Source organism: Ranitomeya imitator, chromosome 7 (assembly GCF_032444005.1).
Source record: "Ranitomeya imitator isolate aRanImi1 chromosome 7, aRanImi1.pri, whole genome shotgun sequence".
NCBI classification, from domain to species: Eukaryota; Metazoa; Chordata; class Amphibia; order Anura; family Dendrobatidae; genus Ranitomeya; species Ranitomeya imitator.
The window spans coordinates 73,398,175-73,419,420 of record NC_091288.1 but is presented as its reverse complement, the minus strand read 5'-3'; the positions used below and the strand labels follow the sequence as shown (position 1 = coordinate 73,419,420).

The 21,246-nt window shown below is 43.4% G+C and overlaps 1 protein-coding gene across 1 annotated transcript in view; it reads right to left on the bottom strand.

Annotated features, from left to right (window-relative positions):
• Positions 1-17,845, bottom strand: part of LOC138644743 (uncharacterized) — a 44,960-nt gene extending 27,115 nt beyond the window's left edge. The window contains exons 1-4 of the mRNA XM_069733511.1: positions 17,803-17,845; positions 14,608-14,641; positions 4,703-4,793; positions 2,543-2,633 (exon numbers count right to left, since the gene is read on the bottom strand). Coding sequence (XP_069589612.1) covers positions 2,543-2,633; positions 4,703-4,793; positions 14,608-14,629 — 204 coding nt within the window. The 5' untranslated portion in view covers positions 14,630-14,641; positions 17,803-17,845. The remainder of the gene's footprint in view (positions 1-2,542; positions 2,634-4,702; positions 4,794-14,607; positions 14,642-17,802) is intronic.
• Positions 17,846-21,246: the final 3,401 nt, after the last annotated feature.

Sequence of the window (21,246 nt, the reverse complement as noted above, 5' to 3'; positions counted from 1 at the left end):
AACTGCTATGTAATGAACTAAATGCTATTGCCAGATATGAGTGCAGAATTTCAAGTGGGTAAAAATACTTTTGTAAATATATCTAAAATAAAATATAAAAATATAAATGTAAATTTACTAAAACGTAGTGCAGATAATATGCAAATTGTAACTACAGACACAGAAATAATATGATTTCTGATTGAATGCAATGAACCGATTTTTTTTCTTTTATTAGATGCAAAAAATGGTAGAGAAATTAAGGTGCGTTTTATAAAAAAGAAGTTAGCAAGATATGGGATCCAGTGCTATGAGCGGGGTCGGGGATCTGGAGCCAGCGTGGTGAGTCAGGAAGAGGAGTAAGAAGCAAGTTACGGTCCTACTTACCGCCCCCTTTTGTTGTTGTCCTGGTCACAGCGCTGCTCTGATTTCTAACATAAAGTGAAGGACGTATAGGCTAAAGGTACCTTCACACTAAACGATATCGCTAGCGATCCGTGACGTTGCAGTGTCCTCGCTAGCGATATCGTTTAGTTTGACACACAGCAGCGATCAGAATCCTGCTGTGATGTCGTTGGTCGGGGCTAGAGGGCCAGACCTTTCTTTGGTCGCTGGCTCTCCCGCTGACATCGCTGAATCGGTGTGTGTGACACCGATTCAGCGATGTCTTCGCTGGTAACCAGGGTAAACATCGGGTTACTAAGCGCAGGGCCGCGCTTAGTAACCCGATGTTTACCCTGGTTACCATCCTAAAAGTAAAAAAACAAACGCTACATACTTACCTTCGGCTGTCTGTCCCCGGCGCTCTGCTTCTCTGCTCTGGCTGTGAGCACAGCGGCCGGAAAGCAGAGCGGTGACGTCACCGCTCTGCTTTCCGGCTGCCCGGCGCTCACAGCCAGAGCAGAGAAGCACAGCGCCGGGGACAGACAGCGGTAGGTAAGTATGTAGCGTTTGTTTTTTTTACTTTTAGGATGGTAACCAGGGTAAACATCGGGTTACTAAGCGCGGCCCTGCGCTTAGTAACCCGATGTTTACCCTGGTTACCGGCATCGTTGGTCGCTGGAGAGCTGTCTGTGTGACAGCTCTCCAGCGACCAAACAGCGACGCTGCAGCGATCCGGATCGTTGTCTGGATCGCTGCAGCGTCGTTGAAGGCCCCGTCACACATAGCGACGCTTGAGCGATTCCGACAACGATACGACCTGTCAGGGATCGCTCAAGCGTCGCTATGTGGTCGCTGGTGAGATGTCACACAGTGCGATCTCCCCAACGACGCAGCAGCGATGCGGCGAACTGTAGCGACCTGTACAACGATGCTATTTCATGATGATTCAATGGGACGTCCTGTCAGCGAGGTCGTTGGTAAGGTGTCAAACACAGCGATGTGTGCTACCCAGCGGGACCGCAACGATCAAAAAATGGCCCAGGCCATTCCGACACGACCAGCGATCTCACAGCAGGGGCCTGATCGCTGCTACGTGTCACACATAGCGAGATCGCTACTGAGGTCGCTGTTGCGTCACAAAACTTGTGACTCAGCAGCGATCTCGCTGTGTGTGACGGGGGCTTTAGTGTGAAGGTACCTTTAGACTAAACTTGTGACATCACTTCAGAATGCAGCACCCTGAATGTCTGAGTCAGGAGAGTTACCTTTTTTTCATTATGATCTAATTGCTGAGTAGTACTCAGTACTATTGGGGGTCTGATCCGAGGTCTGTTAAACATTTAGGGTATGATTAAAGGTGAAAGGTGCATCTGAATGGAGGTGCTGGCAGATCTGAGGACTAATAACTTTTGAGGAGGTATAATGTGTGGAAGGGTTATAATTAAGGCGAAGGTCTGTTTGGTGGGGTCTGATCTTTGTTCTCATAAGTATTAGAGAAGTCTGATTGCAGGCTTCAATTTGAGGGAGGTTTGATTGGTTGAAAGAGGTCTGATTAAGATTTGGCTTATCTGAAGTCAGAAAAATATTGGAGTGGAGGTGTCTGATTTAATAATGGGGGGGATCTGATCTGAGCTCTGTTTAAAATTTCAGGGTCCAATGTGAGGTTTACTTAACATTGGTGGTGTCTGATCTGAGGTCTAATGAAAATATCCTCATTTTTTATTTTACTTCTATAAAAACAGAGGTGCATCATATCATTAGATGCATTTATAAGGAAAAAAAGTTCTCTCTTTTATTGTGTTGATTCCCAGGTTTCACAGATTATGAATATTTGTAAGCAATGAGACCTTCATCAGATAAACTGGAAGATGCATATACGCAGCAGTGCAAACAAATGTCAAGGTGCATCAGGCAAATAATATATAAATCAATAAACTGACAAGCTACAGAATTTTGCAAATCAAGAAAACATTGTAAAAGTAGGCAAAATATATCCAAAATAGTTTTTTGTTTTATAGTCAGACATCTAAGATGGTAGAGCTGTTTTATGAGCACATGGCTCTATTTCAGTCGATAGTGTAGAAGGGAAAAAACAGAACATTATCTCCAGTACAGATAATGCTGCACATTGTAGCACATCACATAATCATTTTGTATAAATCACTGATGACAACCGTACCTTCACAGCACTGAAAATTGTGGATATTGATCTTTCATCACTTCTTCGCTTTAAGCCAAGTTTTTGCAGTATTCTTCTTAAATGGCGTTGTCTAAATAAATAAATAAATTTAAAAAAAACACGGCCTTAAATTCTTGAAACAGATTCACTGGCAATCATTACATTAGACCTATTGCTAATTATTAAAAACAATATGACTGGAAATTATTTTCTATAACTAGCAAATTGATATGATTACTGTGTATATTATAAGTCCAAAAACATGAAAATGTTAGTGACTTTGCACATCTGATCAAATTCTGTGCTGTCATTAATGGAGGTTCTATCCAGATTTATTCACTTGCAGCAGATAACAATGAAAACAAAGTCATTCTTTTAACACGTGTGCTGTGTTAAACGGAAAAAAGTATAACAATGTTGGGGTTAAACTCCCTTCACATATGGCACATTTAGTTGCAGCAAATATCTTACAGAATATGAGATTCATTTATTTGAATGGGTTGCTTCTATTAGAAATCCAAGTTCTACTGCAGTCTTCATTGCAGTGAAAAGAACTTTGTTACCAAAAACATTGCACGTTTTAAGACAAATTAAACTGTAGTGGTTTTGATATCTGTTACCATAAAGAAGCATAATTGTGAAAAGATGCTGTACAAACAATTTACTAGAACATAAAGCTCTGTTAATAAACGTCTGTATTACAGTTACTGAGTTTTGGAAAGTTAACCCATATGTTATAATTAAAAAATTAATGCAAAAGTCGAAATAACCCCCAAAAATTATATTAATAAGGAAGTTAGAATTGAATTGTCTGTGTGTATAACAGATATGATCTATGTGACGTTCAAATATATAAAAATTCCAGTGGTAGCTGTGTAGGCTAATTTACACACCATTTCGATGACTACCCTTTTAGGAAGCGTATAACCACATTGTAATGAAAAATTTGGCAATATATATTATGGACTCAAATTGGGTGGTAACATAAATATAATTAAATGAATCTCACCATAATGACATGGAAATTGCATTTACCGTATTTTTCGGACTATAAGACGCAATGGACTATAAGACGCACCCAGGTTTTAGAGGTGAAAAATAGGGAAAAAAATATTTGAAGCAAAAAAGGTGGTAAAAAATTTAATAACATAAACATACTATAATATGTGCTGTTATTATATATAATAGTATGTTATTATGTTGGAAGCTGCGAGTAGAAGATGGAGCTGCGGGACCAGTGTGGTGTCTGTAAAGTACTATATGAAGACGCTGGAGGGTGAGTATAAGGATGGGGGCACAGGGCTTATATTTAAAGCACCACTCCAGCACTAAAAAATAACACTGGTGTGCGGCTTTAAGATCCCATTGGGAGAACTATAACTCCCAGCATGTCCTGCAGAACCTATGGCATGCTGGGAGTTATAGTTCACCACAGCAGTGGCAGAGTGCTTTATTGTGTGTTGTAAAGACTAACCTTTTAATTGTGGCAGCCAGCCACACTGTGGTGAGGTAAAATGCTGGAGCATCCCATCCCATGACTGCACAGAGTACTCCCTCTTGTTGCCTCTCCACAGCACAGGAGTAAGCTTACAGATTGTAGTGTGGTGTCTGCAGGACCTGTGATGACATCAGAAGAGGGAGGGCTCTGTGCTGCCATGTGATGCTCCAGCCCGCCCACTCCTGACATCACACAGGTCATTGTGCTGGAGCACTAAGACGGCAGGCAGGTATGCAGCAATCTTGTCCCCTCTGGCCCCTGCTGCTGCCCCCTCCTCCACCGGACACACAGCATGTGTGTCCCTGTTAAGGAGTATTCATTTGCTGCTCCTGACTCACTGCTCAGCTGACAGGTGGGCGGGGAAGCAGCTAATGAATATTCACTGCACTTTAATGATCGGGACCATGTGGTTTCCCCAGTGCTGATTCCTGAAGCCAACAGGGACATTTTTCTGCCTCCCAGTGCAATCCCACTCACTGCTGCCCCTCCCCACGTTACATCGGTACCATAAGACACACCCACACTTTCCTCTCAAATTTGGAGGAAAAAAAGGGCGTCTTATGGTCAGAAAAATACGGTATATTACGCACATGGAAAACTAGCATCACAACTTATTGGTGTCATAGTTTTTTTTAATAAAAGATTAGTTTTTAAATACTTACGAAACAGAAATATTGTGAACATTTTTTAGCATTCTTAAAATTTCCACTTGGGTGCAGCCCTTTTCAAAAAGGTGTTTTATAATACTATCTCCTTTAAAATTGTTAAGGCTTGTCAGTGACTCCACAGAAGATTTTCATACTGCATGTTCTAATGTGTTTTAACAAGCTGAAGACCACTGCCTGTTAAATTAATCACTAAAACTATCACGTTCTACCAATTTGCCATCCTTCTGTAGTTATAAAACCTATAAATCAACAGCTAGTAAAGGTGTTAACTCATTGGCCCACCTGGTCTTCAGTCTTTCACCATTATACAGGGGTCTGTTGCATTAAAGGGACACTGTCACCTGAATTTGGAGGGAACAATCTTCAGCCATGGAGGCGGGGGTTTTGGGGTTTTTGATTCACCCTTTCCTTACCCGCTGGCTGCATGCTGGCTGCAATATTGGATTTAAGTTCATTCTCTGTCCTCCGTAGTACATGCCTGCACAAGGTGCAATCTTGCCTTGCGCAGGTGTGTACTATGGAGGACAGAGAATGAACTTCAATCCAATATTGCAGCCAGCATGCAGCCAGCGGGTAAGGAAAGGGTGAATCAAAAACCCCAAAACCCCGCCTCCATGGCTGAAGATTGTTCCCTCCAAATTCAGGTGACAGTGTCCCTTTAAACAACTGTCGGCTATCTACATCTGCAGCCAAGAATGTACATGTACAGCCTTTTGTGGTAAGGACATACAGGTGTGAAAATGCACATGAAGGACAAATGTGATTGGCACATCCATATGTCCATTGTGCAATATGTAGATTATGTCCTATTTGTGGCTGCAAATGTGGACTATGAAAACATTGCACTGAATGTATCATGAAAAACTTCCGAAGTCACATGTATATCATCCATATTTTGCAGAGTCACATTTTGCATCAGTGCATTCTAATACCAAAGAGAGTCAGGTAACCAGAATAGTGTAGTGCAGTGGGGGTGGGTGCAGTGTGACAGGCAGTGACCCTTGTAAAAGTTCACAGCAAAAACGTGTTCAAGCTCAAAAACTCACAATTGCACCACCGTATCCCACTGCAGGGTGCCAGGAGTTCACTCTGCAGTGCTCTGTGTTAGGCCGGGATCAGACTTGCGAGAAAGTCGCACAAGTCTCGCACCTCAATACCCGCCACTGCCACCGGCACTCGTGAGCGGAGTGTGTGGCTGCATGGCTGCATAGAGATACATGTACTACGGTCCCGAGTGCCGGGTATTGATGTGCGAGACTCGCACTAGTTTCTCTCAAGTCCCGGCCTTACTCTCACACAGGCTAAGCTTTTGAAGAGCCGACTGCTCTGTTAGCTACAAACTCCAGACTGACAAACACAAACCCTGCTTCACAGTTTTGTTTTTTAAACAATATGTGGCCTTAGGCCACTCTGAAAACTCGTCCCAGGGAGGAAACGGACCAACCACACTACCTTCCTGTAGTCTGTTTCAAAGTAAAAGCCCACGACAGGTTTTCCTACAACTGCCTTGAACAAATAGCTTGCCCAAAGCCAACACTCACTTTTCTTGTGCATTGCAACCACAGCTATACCTGAGGCTGCAATGCAATCACAAGGGCTTAATACGCTTCTGAGAAAATTTGGGGGGACACATAGCGACCCTTACAAATAACACTGGTCGCTGCCTCACAATAGCCATAAATACACCCTTAAAATTTGGCTGCTAGATGTTTAATTTCAGATTTAGTGTGGGTGCTCAAATAACCTCATTATTCATTTTTTAGGTTATGTATTTCCCAAAAAAAAAAAAAAAAAAGATATCCAGGAAGTATCGTTTCTCCTTGCGGAGATTGACTTGTTAAAGGGTCTGTTAGACTGACGGAACGCACTAAGAAAGAGGATATAGATGCGTTCGCAGTCCGGGGTCCACCGTACAGGTGAAAACCTGCTGCTAGTAAATTGCAGACTATATGGCGGTACTCTAAAGTACACACACGTGGGTTCAACCTCACCCAGCGTGGAGGAAGCAATCCTGTTACGTCACAGGACCGCGGTACCGCACATAAAGCGCGAGCAAGTAGTCAGCGAACTTTATCCCAACTGGGATTGAAGTCCGATTAGACCCATGCTGGCACTACACCGCAACTGGGTGTGTAAGGAAACAGAATAGTAAGATATAGGCACAGAAGTGCGAGCAATGCCGCACTGACGAACGCCACTAACCACCCAGGCTTGGGTATGGAAAGCGCTAGACAAGCGCACGGTGCCGTACAGGCGAACACAGCAACGGACGCTGTAATGTGTGTATTGCACAGATGATTAGTCGGGCGCTAGATAGCTACCAACATCCGCGAGCAGTCAACAACTCTAGGGAGGAATATTTAGGAGCTTTTATCCATCGACATACATCCATCTACACACACACATATAATTTAAAAACAATACTAGCGCATGGCCGTGCGGTCATGCGCAGTTTATATAGTTGCAGGACAGGAAGTGGCTACAGAACTTTTGCCCTTCCAAGACCTGCCAAGAGGACCAATGGAATGTGCCGCAGAGGCTGAGCACATGATCCTCGATCTCCAACGGGAGATCTTGCCCTGGGCATGCTCAGTGTGTGCAGGCACGGACTTAGTCCCAGAGAAGTCCGCTCGCCGCTGACCAGCACTGACTTTAATGGCAGGAGCTGGAGAAGCAGCAGTAACTCTTAGAACAGAGTGAGATTGAGCACCGACGTCTTCGCTGAGCAGACTCCACTGCGGCTGGACAGGAATGGGAGACCGCAGCAGAGATGGCTCGAGATTCCCCCTGTGCAGAAGCGGGAACTTGACCCCTAACAGGGTCGACATTGACTTGTGTGATTGCTACCTTCCAATAGGTGGCACAAGAGTTCTAGTTCTCTTCCTCGTCTTCTGACGAGACAATTTGCATAATTAGCATATTTCCCAGAGTAGCATTGCGGCTTTAAGTCTCTTCATCTCGGCATGCTTAGCATGTCACTCTCCGCAAGGAGAAACGATACTTCTTGGATGTCGATCAGACGCCTCTCACACAGCCAAACCAGATCTCCACTCTTCACTTGCAAGGGGCAGTACCTCGAAACACGGTGTCTGTAAATTGAGAGTCTGGTTTCACTATTATACTAAGTTATGTGACAAGGTTCGTTAAAGGGTCAACATTGACTTGTAGGATTGCTACTTCCAATAGATGGCACTAGACTTCTAGTTCTCTTCCTCTCTGAATAAACAATTGCAAAAAAAAAAGAGAATGAGTATGCACAATGGATATTGAACGGTACTTCAACCTTGGAGTGGATTTGGTGGGTAGCAAAAGTTAAATGAAACCTGTCACCAGTTTTGTGACATAGCAGCCAAAGCTATCTCCTTATTAAGCATCTGCTATGAATTTCCTAAATCCTTATAAACCCCCCTCCCTCCCCTTGTATACTCCCCAAAAACCATTTTTAGTTTCTTCCGCACTGTATGGTAATTGTCTCAGTCCTGTCCGATGTGCGAGCCTTTGGGCTTTCTTAATCCCACCTATTGACTGTTACTTGCACTTCTACTTTGTTGATGACGCCTCTTGCATCATCCACATTGCCGAGTGACATCTCGCGCCTGTTCAGAAATACAGAGTTTTGCACCTTGCTATTCCGAACAGCACGTAAAGACAAAAAACAGAAGTGTCATGCACAGATACACATACATCCGGCTCTTGTACCGGAACTACGTTTGCCAGCACATGCATACTTCTGTTTTTTGGCTTTGCCCACAGTTGGGAAAAGAATACTGCACAGGCGAAGAAAGCAATATTTCTGAGCAGGCGCGAGATGTCACATGGTGATGTGGATCTTTATCCATTTTAGGAGGATGGCAAGCAGAAGCCGGGAGGAGGGATGCAGAGGCCCGAAAGCACGTCCATTGGACCGGACTGAGATTACCATACAGCGTGGGAGACATTAAAAAACGTTTTTGTGAGTATGCAAGGGTAGTTAGGGGGTGCTATAAGAATGTAGGGAATGCAGTGCAGAGGCTGAATAAGGTGATATTTTTAGCTGCCATTTCACAAAAATGTTGATAGGTGCAGAGTGCTCTCAGAAGCAATGCAGCACAATTATGCTTTCACTACAAGGTTGAGTTACCCTTATAAATATCCCTTGAAGTGTCAGAACAGACAAATTATGCATTAATACATTATTTTTTAGTTACTGTATTTTAATTTTTTAAAATACCTTGTTTTTTTAATTTTCATATCGTTCATGGCTGATACCCCTGTAAGAAAAGTCTCAGCATTATTAACGTAACTCTCGCTCCCATGTATGACAACTTACAAATGCCTCATGAAGTGTTTGCCATTTCTCCCATACACATGGCATGCTGCTTTATTTGCTTGACAAAGGAAGTGGAGTTCTTAAAAATGTAGCATCATGCTTACCAGAATACAGGTGATAACTTAACTCGATGTGTATGACCCAGTAGCGTAGCTACCAAGGTGGCAGAGGGTGCAGCCGCCCTGGGCCCACTGCTCACAGGGGCCCACCTGAAGCTACACTACACTTAAAGGGACACTGTCACCTGAATTTGGAGGGAACAATCTTCAGCCATGGAGGCGGGGTTTTTGGGTGTTTGATTCACCCTTTCCTTTACCCGCTGGCTGCATGCTGGCTGCAATATTAGATTGAAGTTCATTCTCTGTCCTCCATAGTACACGCCTGCACAAGGCAAGATTGCACCTTGTGCAGGCATATACTATGGAGGACAGAGAATGAACTTCAATCCAATATTGCAGCCAGCATGCAGCCAGCGGGTAAAGGAAAGGGTGAATCAAACACCCAAAAACCCCGCCTCCATGGCTGAAGATTGTTCCCTCCAAATTCAGGTTACAGTGTCCCTTTAATTATATCAGCGTTCACAGCCTGCTGATATAGTAGTTAAGCTCCATGCTCCGTTGTAGAGCAGGGAGACACGATCTCCCTGCACTACCGCAGGAAGTGACCGGGGAGAGCCAGAGGAACGCATGTCTGCAGAACGATAGGTGCCGGCACTGTATCGGTCTGCTGGCTCCAGTATACAGCAGACATGCCCACATTGCAAGCTGTGTGAGCGTGTGTGCTCTGCTGCAGAGAAGTCCGGAGGACCACGGCACGGCTTCTGAGAGTGTCCAGAGAAGAGCAAGACACTCACAGGACAGTGGTGCTGTAAGTAACAGTACAGATTTCTGCAGGTACTGGCAGGAGATGTCAGCACCGTGCAAGGTGGATTTGGCAGGACCCGGCTCCCCTCCTGATAAGACCAGGCCTTGTGCTGTATATCTGCAGTCTATATCTGAGGCACTGTAGATTTATGGCGGCTGCTAGAACTACAAACCGGATCACTGTCAGTGCGGGTCACCCAAGCATGACCCAATCTGTAAATGACTTCAAAACAGCAGCCATAAGTCTCATGGTGTCTCAGACAGAGACTGACAAGACTGGTCGGTAATGTGCACTGATAGATATGACCCCGGCTGCAGGACCCCACAGATGAGGAGATATATATCTATCTATCGGTGCACATTACCGACCAGTCTTGTCAGTATATATATATATATATATATATATATATATACACACACACACTGCATTTACTGATATAAGATAACACAAACACTGGTCTGATAGGACCCTGACCCCGGCTATAGGATATCTATCTATGCATCCATCTTATAGCCGGGGTCAAGATCCTATCAGTCCAGTGTCTGCATGATCTCATATCAGTAAATTTAATGTGGTAAACATGAAAACCCCATTATGAAACCTTTTATTAAAAATAACAAAAAGTTAAGGCTGTGTATATATGATAAATAGCAAGACAGAATAAAATGGAAACAGCAAATAGGTGTGTAAAGGAGATTATATCTGGGTGCAAGACCCTGAACATATACTCTATGTAGACAACAAGACCCCCAAAGGGGGAGCAGGGGAAAAGGAACTGACGAACCAAGGGGTGTACTTCTTTTAGATTGGTAATATTCTACCTCCCTCTCTTTCTTGTGGTTGCCTCCTTACCATCTGGGTTCTTGTCCAGACAAGAGTATTCCTTTAGGGTTACCTGGATACATTCAGGGAGGTATACCCATATTGTGGCCTCTATACGCACCTACTAGCTCTTTCTGTTTTCTTCTATTTAGCTCTTTGTCACATATATATGAGCTGTGCAAGTATCAGCCCACAGAATCCAAGGAGTGGGAGCTATTGTGGGGGTCATTATACAACATGGGAGTGTCTTTTAACCGTAGAAAGGACATCACTTCTAACAACAATGTAGTAAACACTGTAGGGGCCATACATAACCCAAAGGGCATTGCTCTGAACTGAAAATGACAAACCTGACCATTCACTAGTACAGCCACCCAGAGAAACTGCTGGTGTAACTGGTGTATAGGAAGATGGTAGTAAGCATCCTTAAGATCCAAGACTACCATATAACAGTTTGGAAATAAAGTTTTTATAGCTGAACGAATGGATTCCATTTTAAATGTCCTGGATCTTATGATGGTGTTTAACTTCCTCAAATTTATTATAGCTCTGAAAGAGCCATCAGGCTTAGTTATCAGAAACAAGGGAGAGTAAAATCCTTTCCATAACTGAGATGACGGAACCTCTATTAAAAAATGTTTGGTTAAGAGAGACCTAAGCTCAAGTTCAAGTGCTTCCTGCTGTAGCCTGGATTTTAAGGAAGTTAGAAGGAAAGAATCCAGAGGTGTCCGGAAAAAATCTAAGGTGAGGCCTGAAGATACTAAATTTATGGCCCATGAATTAGCTGTTATTTCCTTCCATTGATCTACAAATTTCAGCAATCTACCTCCTACAGGTAGAATAGGATTAACGGAATTTATCCGCTGGTTTGAAGGGACGTTTATTGAATAAGTTTCCCTTGTGCCTGAATTCCTTGTTACTCCAGCGGTCCTTAAAGTCTCTTTTCTTGCCAAAAGGTGGCTTCCTGAACGCCCTTCTGTAAGAAGGAATAAAAGGACTAGGGAACCCCAACTTCCTCTCACCCGCCTTGGTCAGTATATCAGCCAGAACAGCTCCAAAAAAGCTACTCACCCTGACAAGGTATGGCACACAGCTTAGACCTAGACTGGGCATCCCCCTTTCAGTTCTTTAACCACAACGCTCGTCAAGCTGTATTAGTAAGGTTAGCTGTTCTGGCTGCTAAGCAGAGCGAGTCTATTGAGGCATCTGATAGAAAGGCCGCAGCACCCTTAATCAAGGGAATAGAGGCACACATTTTTTCTCTTGATATACCACTCTTGATGTGCTGATCCAGCTGGTCTAGCCAATCCAGCATAGACCTGCCAGTGCACGTGGCTGGGATTGTCGGTTTAAATGCGGTAATACAGGCTTCCCATGATCTTTTAAGAAGCGCGTCTGATTTTCTGTCCATTGGATCAGACAAAGAACCCGCATCCTCCACAGGTAAAGAGGAACAGCGAGAGGTGGATGCTATGGCCGCATCCACTTTAGCCCATGTGGCCAAGTCCTCATCGTCAAAGGGGTAACGTCTCTTAAAAGATATCGGTACAAACTCCTTTTGCCCCTGCTTACTCCATTCCTTTTTGACAAGGTCCTTAATGGTCTGATTTACAGGAAATACATGACCTTTTCGCTGACAGAGACCTGCAAACATAACCTCCTGCGGCGTCTGAGGTTCCTTAGCCTCTTATAACCCCATTGTGCTCCTTACTGATTTCAACAAATTATTCACACCGTCAGTAGGAAAAAAGACAATCCTTCACATCAGAGGAACCCGAAACCTGAGAGATGTCAGAATCAATCTCCCTGCTTTCTGCAGATGTGTCTGCTCTAGATGAGGGTGCTCTCCTGCTTCTCCAATCAATATTCATTGATGGCCCACCACCTAATGACTGAAGCTCTTCACGGATCATGAGACGGATCTCATTCATTTTGACCGACCCCTCCTGCTGCAAGGTGTTATTTATACAACTCTGACAAAATTTCTTTATATAACAGTTAGGCAGGGGCTCGGTACATATCGCACACTGCTTTGCTTAGACTTCACCGTGTTTTTTGCCTACAAAAAACACAAGCAGAAGAGACTACTATAAGCTTCCATGAAGCTGTCTATACACTCACCCGGAAATAAAAATATATACCGGCTATCGGGTTGCTTGATCAGCCTGGGGTGTGGAACAGGACGACTTCTTCCTCGATTTGTCAGTGGACAGTGGAGTCACTCACTTTCGAGTGTCCAGTACTCTTCCTCCTGGTATCACCCACAGGTAACATTAACTCCTCCATAGGGCACTCAGTGACCTCCTCTTGGGACGACATGATTGCGCACACTGCAACCTGCCAACATGCTCTTTATAGTGTAGGAACCATTAAACACAACCTTTCCTGCCATTATTTATTTATTTTTTTTACCTTTGTATACTGATCCAGGCTTTGTTATAGTGTACCGGACCGCACAGGTAATAACCATGGCGCCTCCACCGGAAGTTGCATTCTAACCTCGCGAACACGGAAGTTCAACCAACCACTTCCGGGACGCTGATGCTACTGCGCATGCGTCCGCATCTCTGCTGCACCAGCAGAAGATGCCGTGGTAAGTGCTGCACCTGCAGCAGCTATCTCATGTCGCCCATCAACACCTTCCCACTCTGGAAAAGCGGGGTAAGTGTTGTAGGCAGAGGAGACGCCAGTGTCACAGCAGCCACAGCGCTCATACCCCAGGAGCGCACTCCACTTACTTGTCCCCAGTGAGGGCCGGACGAGGTAGGTGCCGCTTCTTACCCATTCACCGGTAGCCTCACACAACAGTGTCCCAGCAGGGAGACTGTTGAGAACGCAGCAGCATTAGCAGATGAGGGGGGAGCTAGTAGGATCATCCCCCCGACTGTCTACCCGCTCTGGAGCCCCTGCCGCTCAGCAGAGACGCACAGGCGGCAGTCCAGGCGGGTTTTCCTCTTCGTTCATAGCATCCATCGGAGTCTTCTCTGTGGGTTCCCATCTAGGAACAGGAACAGGAAAACAACTGAGGAGCGAGGGGGGGGACCGCCCCTTTTATCTCCCTGTAGGTTTTCTGTTCCTAGGAACGGATCCCCTCTCTCTAGTGGTTGGTGTCGTGGCGAAAAGAAAAAAAATGCATGACACTTGTATGACAATTGCATTGCAGTCGTCCGACTCTCCTGCATCAAAATCAGACCGATTATTTGTTAGCTAGTGTGTCTCCTTCCTGAGTCTTATAAAGCTTTGAACTGGCTTCTGCTGACAAACCCGATGATATATTAGCTAGTGATCTGCACACTGTAGTACTTGTCAGATGGAAGCACCGCACTGTAAACCAAGCTCCAGGCTGAGAGGAGAGTGAAGTCTGATCTAACAATGCGGACCCAGAGTGCTGTCACTCACCGTAAGGTACCCTGCCACCACCAGTGATGCCCTGCTGAGTTTGTCTGATTCCAGTCCTCAGATCGGAAATAGCAGAGCAAAAGCAAGAACTGAAGAATATAGGAGCCACGGAGAGATGAGCTTACACGAGCAGGTAAGCTAGTAGAAGTATACTAGGAAATTGTTACTTGGGATGAGTTACGACAAACTAAAGGGGGTAAATTTATTAGTGGAAAACTCTTTCAATGCAACAGCTGCTATTGGCAGAGGCACCTAAGTGTTTAAACTGGCCAGATATGTTGTTCTGCAGTTAAAATAGCAGCCAGGCTCACTTAGGAGAGCTAAGAATCCGATGTAGCGAGTATTCAAAGGTGTTATATACATTACATTAGTGACCAGCATGTAAACACAGAGTGGTGGTGATTAAAGGGTTAAAGCACATTCATTTGGATTTAAAAAGAAAATAAATGGATACCTAAGAAATGGGGATAAATATTTAATGAAAAATATAACCTGTAAAGGATACTACACTCCTGTGACAAGTCCATAGTAATTAAAGCCTAAAAAATAAAACAAAAAAATTATCAACAATACATTTGTTAACAAGAATTCACATTGTTTTGTATGATTGCAAAGTATGGTTGCACACAATTTTTCGTATCTAATTTGCTCTATTGCTACAGCACCTGAATTATATGTCCAGAACTTCATGATAAACTATTCGTATTTTAATTGGCAAAGTTTAATATGATGGACCAAGCCTCATTTTTTGCGTCCTATACTGGCTGTGTTGTAACAACCTGTCGTCACGTAGAATATAATTTTCATTTGTATTTTAAGCAGGAGAGTTTTAAACCCTTTGAAGACCAAATCATTTCTCATCTTCATACCCAGGCCTATTTTTGGAAATCTGTCAGTAACAGGCGAACACCTGTTACTGATTGGGTGAGTATGGTTAGAGCATTTGCCTGTTTAGCGTGACAAACATGTAAGGGAGTGGGCACCAAGGGGTTAATTCACAGGAATCTGCCGATATTTTACTGCAGTGACTTCCATTCCCTAATGCAAATAATCTTCTCCTTTCGGCTCCTAAACACACAACTTTTTGTATGATCAACAAGGGACACTGACAGCGCTTTTGAACGGGGTTGTCCAATCACTCCAGGTGACTGCAGACTAATTAATCTTCCAAGCGCCTGCACTGTGTGCTGCGAAGAATCTTTGGCCGGTGTCACACTAGTGTATTGCATTCGATGTGTTCATCAGTACTTCAGAGAAGATGTGGATTTGTTGCGGATTTGAGTGCTTCAATGTAAGTCAATTGGTGCAGAAATGCTGCAGATCAGCAAAAAGAATTGACATGCTGCTTAAAAATAAACGGAGAGAATAAGGATGGAATTTTCCGCAGCATGTGCACATCAATTCTGGATTCCCATTTATGAACCTTGCTTTAGTAATCATTGACGGATGTGGTGCAATTCCACGCTGAAAAACCGCTGCAGATCCGCAACGTGTGTACATAGCTTTACAATTCAGAGGGGACATGTACATACAATATGAGACAATACAGAGTAACAGAAAATTCAACAGATACCAAGAGGAGTGAAGTTCCTGATCACAAGAGCTTACAATCTATGAAGAAATCGAAGGAACAAAAGGAACATGGTAAAAACTGCATTGATATATGGTCCAGCTATCAATATAATAAATAGAAGATTCACATAACGCTTCATGAACCGGTTACCAGCCTGGATCTGTACAAGTCAGATAAAGTGCTATTACAGCCATGGAGGGTGCAATCAGATGATACAAGGGACCAGACTTTTTGGGGGAGAAAAATTGTAAAGGGCAGAATGGGGATAGTTAGATATGTCAGGTGAGGAGATGGCAAGTCTGCAGAAATGCGTTTTTGGGGCATGCTTAAACCCGTGGGTATTGTGAAGTTATTAAATTGTTATTGGTAGAACATTACAGAGCATTGGTGCAGCGCGTGAGAAGTCTTGAAGACGGGAATGGGAGGTTCGGATTATTGAGGCTTAGAGTCTAAAGTTGACGTCACACTGGCAACTTAAATGGACGAGTGCAATGCAATAAAAAAATCGCATTGGACTTGGACCAATGTTACAATGTGGGGCCCCTCCAAGCTGCCGACTTTTTGGCCGTTTTCCTCGGGCCAAGACAATCGCAACATGCTGCGATTGTCATGGACACTCGGCCAACTCTTGGCTCACTCGCACCCACATAAGCCTATGGGTGCGAGTGAGCCAACGCACATCACTTGGATATCATCCGAGTACTGTGCGTTATAAGCGGACCCCAGCAATGGAGGAGATGGAGAAATTAGTTTCTCCGCCTCCTCCGCAGCTGTGCTCCGATCCTCCCTGTGCGAGAGCCTCGGAGCACAGATGCATGACACTCGGCTCCGCTCGCAGCAGAGCAGGAGCTGCGGGTCATTAGCATATCGCATCCTATGCTCTCGCATCGGATGTAATATGCTAGTGTGACGTCGGCCTTAGGTCATTAGCGGAACAGAGGGAACAGGTAGGGTGATAGACAGACATACATTTTTTTAATTTTATAAGATATTACTTTACAATATGTTCTTAAAAGTCATTAATATTTGTGGCTTGAGGTGGAATGCTTTTGTGTAACACAGGAAAAAAATATATTGGATAGATCTGAAACTGCATGCAAACAATATTTTCAACTCAATGTTATTTTCCACATGTATTTTTGCCCTTTATAACACTCACTGTGTTGTAAGACACACATAGTGCACTACCTCATGCCACTGGGCGCATTCAGGATGTATACATCGAGAAGTCAGGAAGAAAATAAGGAGGGGGGAAGCTTGCGCACTGCACTGACAAAACATGAACGAAAAATATCAGTCATGTGACCCTATGATTACCTTTGGGACATCCTGCACCTGCAAGGGAGATATCACGACCGTCATATGACATGTCAGTCTTGGTAAATATTCCCCCAACTGTGTATTATGAAATGAGGCTGCCTACATTACAATTAACAGGAGAAAACTGTGATGAGTTATGAAAAAGTTGGAAAGGGTATGCAAAGATTTTAAAAGAAATAGCAAATCTAGGTTTATACATATTTGTACAACAGTAACAATAAACTTTACCTTGATTTTTTCCAGCACACAGGAGCACTCCCAGCCATTAGCAGTGGAAGTTGTTAAAAAAGGGTTTTAATTGCTTGATGGACACCTAGTTTTTAACTTGGAGCGTGTACATTAGGGTCCTGTTTTGCACATGTACTGAATGGTAGAATACTTGGTCCTTGAGCATAAGACCAAAAAGAAAATCTTTTCTTGCAGCTGTAGGGTGACCCTTCGCATTCGTCTATTGGACTCTAAACACCCCAGTCTGACACTTGGGAGACATGCTGCTACATCATTGGTAGAGAATGGAAAGCTCCTTGTATCATTAGTGAGATAGAAGTCATGGGACAAGCTAAGTGAGAACAGCAACCAAGAGAAGCACTAAACTGTTCTTGAAAAGCAGTAAAATGATTCTGTGTTCATCAGTACGTCAGAGAAGATGCCTATCATCATCGCAACTGCTATGAAATAACAGAAAGGTAGATAGTGAATTCCCTTAGCTTGACTACACAAATTTGGAGAAGTGCTTGAGAAATCATGGTTGGAGATATAATGGTGCTGCAAAAACACTTGGACAAGTTGCATCAAAGTATAACTTACAGAGGGAAACGATGCTCCGCAGATCTGTGAGATGGCGCTGCAGACATGCACGGCCCCTGCAGAATCAGATCGTGTAGGACACTCCCATCGTCCCTGTGTTTGCTGCTACAGAAGGACCACTCCTCGCAGGCTGTAGACAGTGGATTAGTGAGACCCCTAGTGGTCATGAATTTGCAACCAGTTCTTGGGTGGATGCAAAGTAAACAATTGTATAAAGTAATTTGACCATTAGAACCTTTCCTATGACTTTAAGTAAATGTACAGTCACTTGGAAATAGATATATAGTAAATCAGTGGCTCCCACCCAATTTCTTTGGCCATGTGATGTAAATACACAGCATATCTGAAACTATTTGCTAACAAGGTAGGGGGATAAGAATGTCAGATATTAAAAGTGTAACATGATTGAGTTTGTGTGTTAACCTGCAGAATTAAAAAAAAAAAAAAAAAAAATGATCAAACATGGGATTCGAACCGAAGAAAAGCTACACATGAGACTCTGCATCCAGCAATCTTACCACCAGCCCATAAGCCCTAATGTAACTATGCTGTGATTTTCTTTGGCTATGAAAACTATGCACACTGTCAGTTACTGGAAAAATCACTTAGATTTTTTTTCTGACATATGTCACATAGTGAAACATCTCTTTGATGAGTGCAGAAAGTCACATATCATATGTTACTTAAGAAAAAAAAAAAAATTATTTGGGGCTAGAACTCAAAAGTTTGCTATTCCATAAACCAGAAGCTTAACCACTCAGCCATGAGCTTAACAGTCAATGGACGGATCCATTTTCTTCCCTTTCATTCTGTGAGTATCTGAAAAACATACATCAGGTTTTTGTCGTGGAGCACAATCCGGCGAGTTTTGCAAAAAACAGATGCTGCGGAAAAAAATGGATCTGGCAGTAAAAAAAAAACGGATCTGGCAGAAAAAAACGGATCCTGCGGTAAAAAAAAGGATCCTGCGCAAAGAAACAAGACGGCCAAAAAAACCAGATTGATGGAAAAAAACGAATCCGGCAGAAAAAAAAAACGGATCCTGCGCCAAAAAAACAGATCAGGCCGAAAAACACGGATCCGGCGGAAAAAAACGGATCCTGCGCAAAAAAAACGGATCCAGCATAAAAAAAGGATCTTGCAGAAAAAAAAGGATCCACCCGAAACAAACGGATCCGGCGCACAAAAAAGGATCCAACAAAAAAAAAGGATCCTGCGCCAAAAAAACGGATCCAGCAGAAAAAAACAGATCTGGAGGAAAAAATCGGATCCTGCGCAAAAAAAACGGATTCGGAAAAAAAAAAGTCAGATGGAAAAAAATGGCAGAAAAAAACGGATCCTGCGGAAAAAAAAAGGATCCTGCGCAAAGAAAAAAGACACGGCCAAAAAAACAAATTGATGGAAAAAAAACGGATCCGGCAGAAAAAACCGGATCCTGCGCCAAAAAAACAGATCAGGCCGAAAAAAACCAGATCCGGTGGAAAAAAACAGATCTGGAGGAAAAAAACGGATCCTGCGCAAAAAAAAAACGATTCGGAAAAAAAGAAGGTCCGGTGGAAAAAAACGGATTGGCGGAAAAAAACGGATCCGGCAGAAAAAAACGGATCGTAAGAAAAGGATCCTGCGAAAAAAAAACCCCGCATCCGGCAGAAACAAAACGGATCGATGTAAAAAAACGGATACGGCAGAAAAAAACGGATCCGGCGGAAAAAAAAGATCCTGCCCAAAAAAACGGATCCGGCAGAAAAAAACGGATCCTGCACAAAAAAAACGGATCCGGCATAAAAAAACGGATTCTGCGGAAAAAACGGATCCGCCAGAAAAACGGATCCGGCGGAAAAAACGGATCCGGAGGAAAAAAACGGATCCGGCGGAAAAAAAACGGATCAACAGAAAAAACCGGACCTGGCAAAAAAAAAACATCCTGCAGAAAAAAAACGTATCCGGCGGAAAAAAAAGGATTTGGCAGAAAAAAAACGGATCCAGCGGGAAATAAACGGATCCGGCCGACAAAAACTGATCCGGCAGAAAAATAAAACTAATCTGGCAGAAAAAAAAAAAAAAAGGATCGGCGGTAAAAAAAACGGATCCTGCGTCTAGAGTCTACAGCCGTTGGCCTTACCATTGCGCCACAAGCTCCCAGGTGCTAATTTTAGCTAATTTTACTAATTTTACTAATTTCAGGTATCAGAGTTAAGTATCAGAGTCAGGTATCAGAGTTAGGTATCAGAGTCAAGTATCAGAGTTAGGTATCAGAGTCAAGTATCAGAGTTAGGTATCAGAGTTAGGTATCAGAGTCAAGTATCAGGTATCAGACAAAAACATTTTGATTTTGATGTTTGACAAAAGTCAAGTATCAGGTATCAAGTATCAAACTCATTTATGGAAATCACAGAACTAGGAGTGTCTGCCACATGTTTACATTGACTGTGACATAAGGCAACTAGAAGACAAGCAAATTACAACAGAGTGTATAGTACAGTGGTAAGGTGTGCAGGCTTGCAAACAGAGAGCTGTGAGTTTGAATCCCAGCAATGAAAGTTAATTTTATTTTATTATTATTTTTCTTATTATTTTAAACCAAAACTATGTGTGATGAAAAAGCATAAGGCTGCTTTCACACATCAGGTTTTTGTCATCGGGCACGATCCGGCGAGTTTTGCAAAAAACGGATGCTGCGGAATAAAACGGATCTGGCAGTAAAAAAAAACGGATCTGGCGGAAAAAAACCGATACGGCAGAAAAAAACGGATCCTGCGGAAAAAAGGGATCCGCCAGAAAAACGGATCCGGAGGGAAAAAAACGGATGCTGCAAAAAAATAAAACGGATCCTGAGCAAAAAAAACGGGATGGCGGACAGGAAAAAGAATCGGCGGAAAAAAAACGAATCCGGCAGAAAAAAACGGATCCTGCGCAAAAAAACGGATCTGGCAGAAAAAAACGGATCCGGCGGAAAAAAAACGGATCCTGCGCAAAAAAACTAGATCCGGCGGAATAAAACGGATCCGGCAGAAAAAACGGATCTGGCGAAAAAATGGATCCTGCGTCAAAAAAACGGGTGCGGCGGAAAAAAATTGATCCGGCGGAAAAACGGATCTGGCGGAAAAAACGGATCCGGCGAAAAAACGGATCATGTGCCAAAAAAAAACGGATCCGGCAAAAAAAAAGGATCGGCGGAAAAAAACGGATCCTGCGCAAAAAACGGATCTAGTGGATAAAAACGGATCCGGTAGAAAAACAACGTATCCTGCGCCAAAAAAATGGATCTGGCAGGAAAAACCGGATCCGTCAGAAAAAAACGGATCCTGCGCAAAAAAAACGGATCCGGCAGAAAAAAACGGATCCGGCAGAAAAAAAACGGATCGGCGGAAAAAAAAAACGTTCCTGCGGAAAAAAAACAGATCCAATGAAAAAAACGGATCCTGCGCAAAAAAAAACGGATCC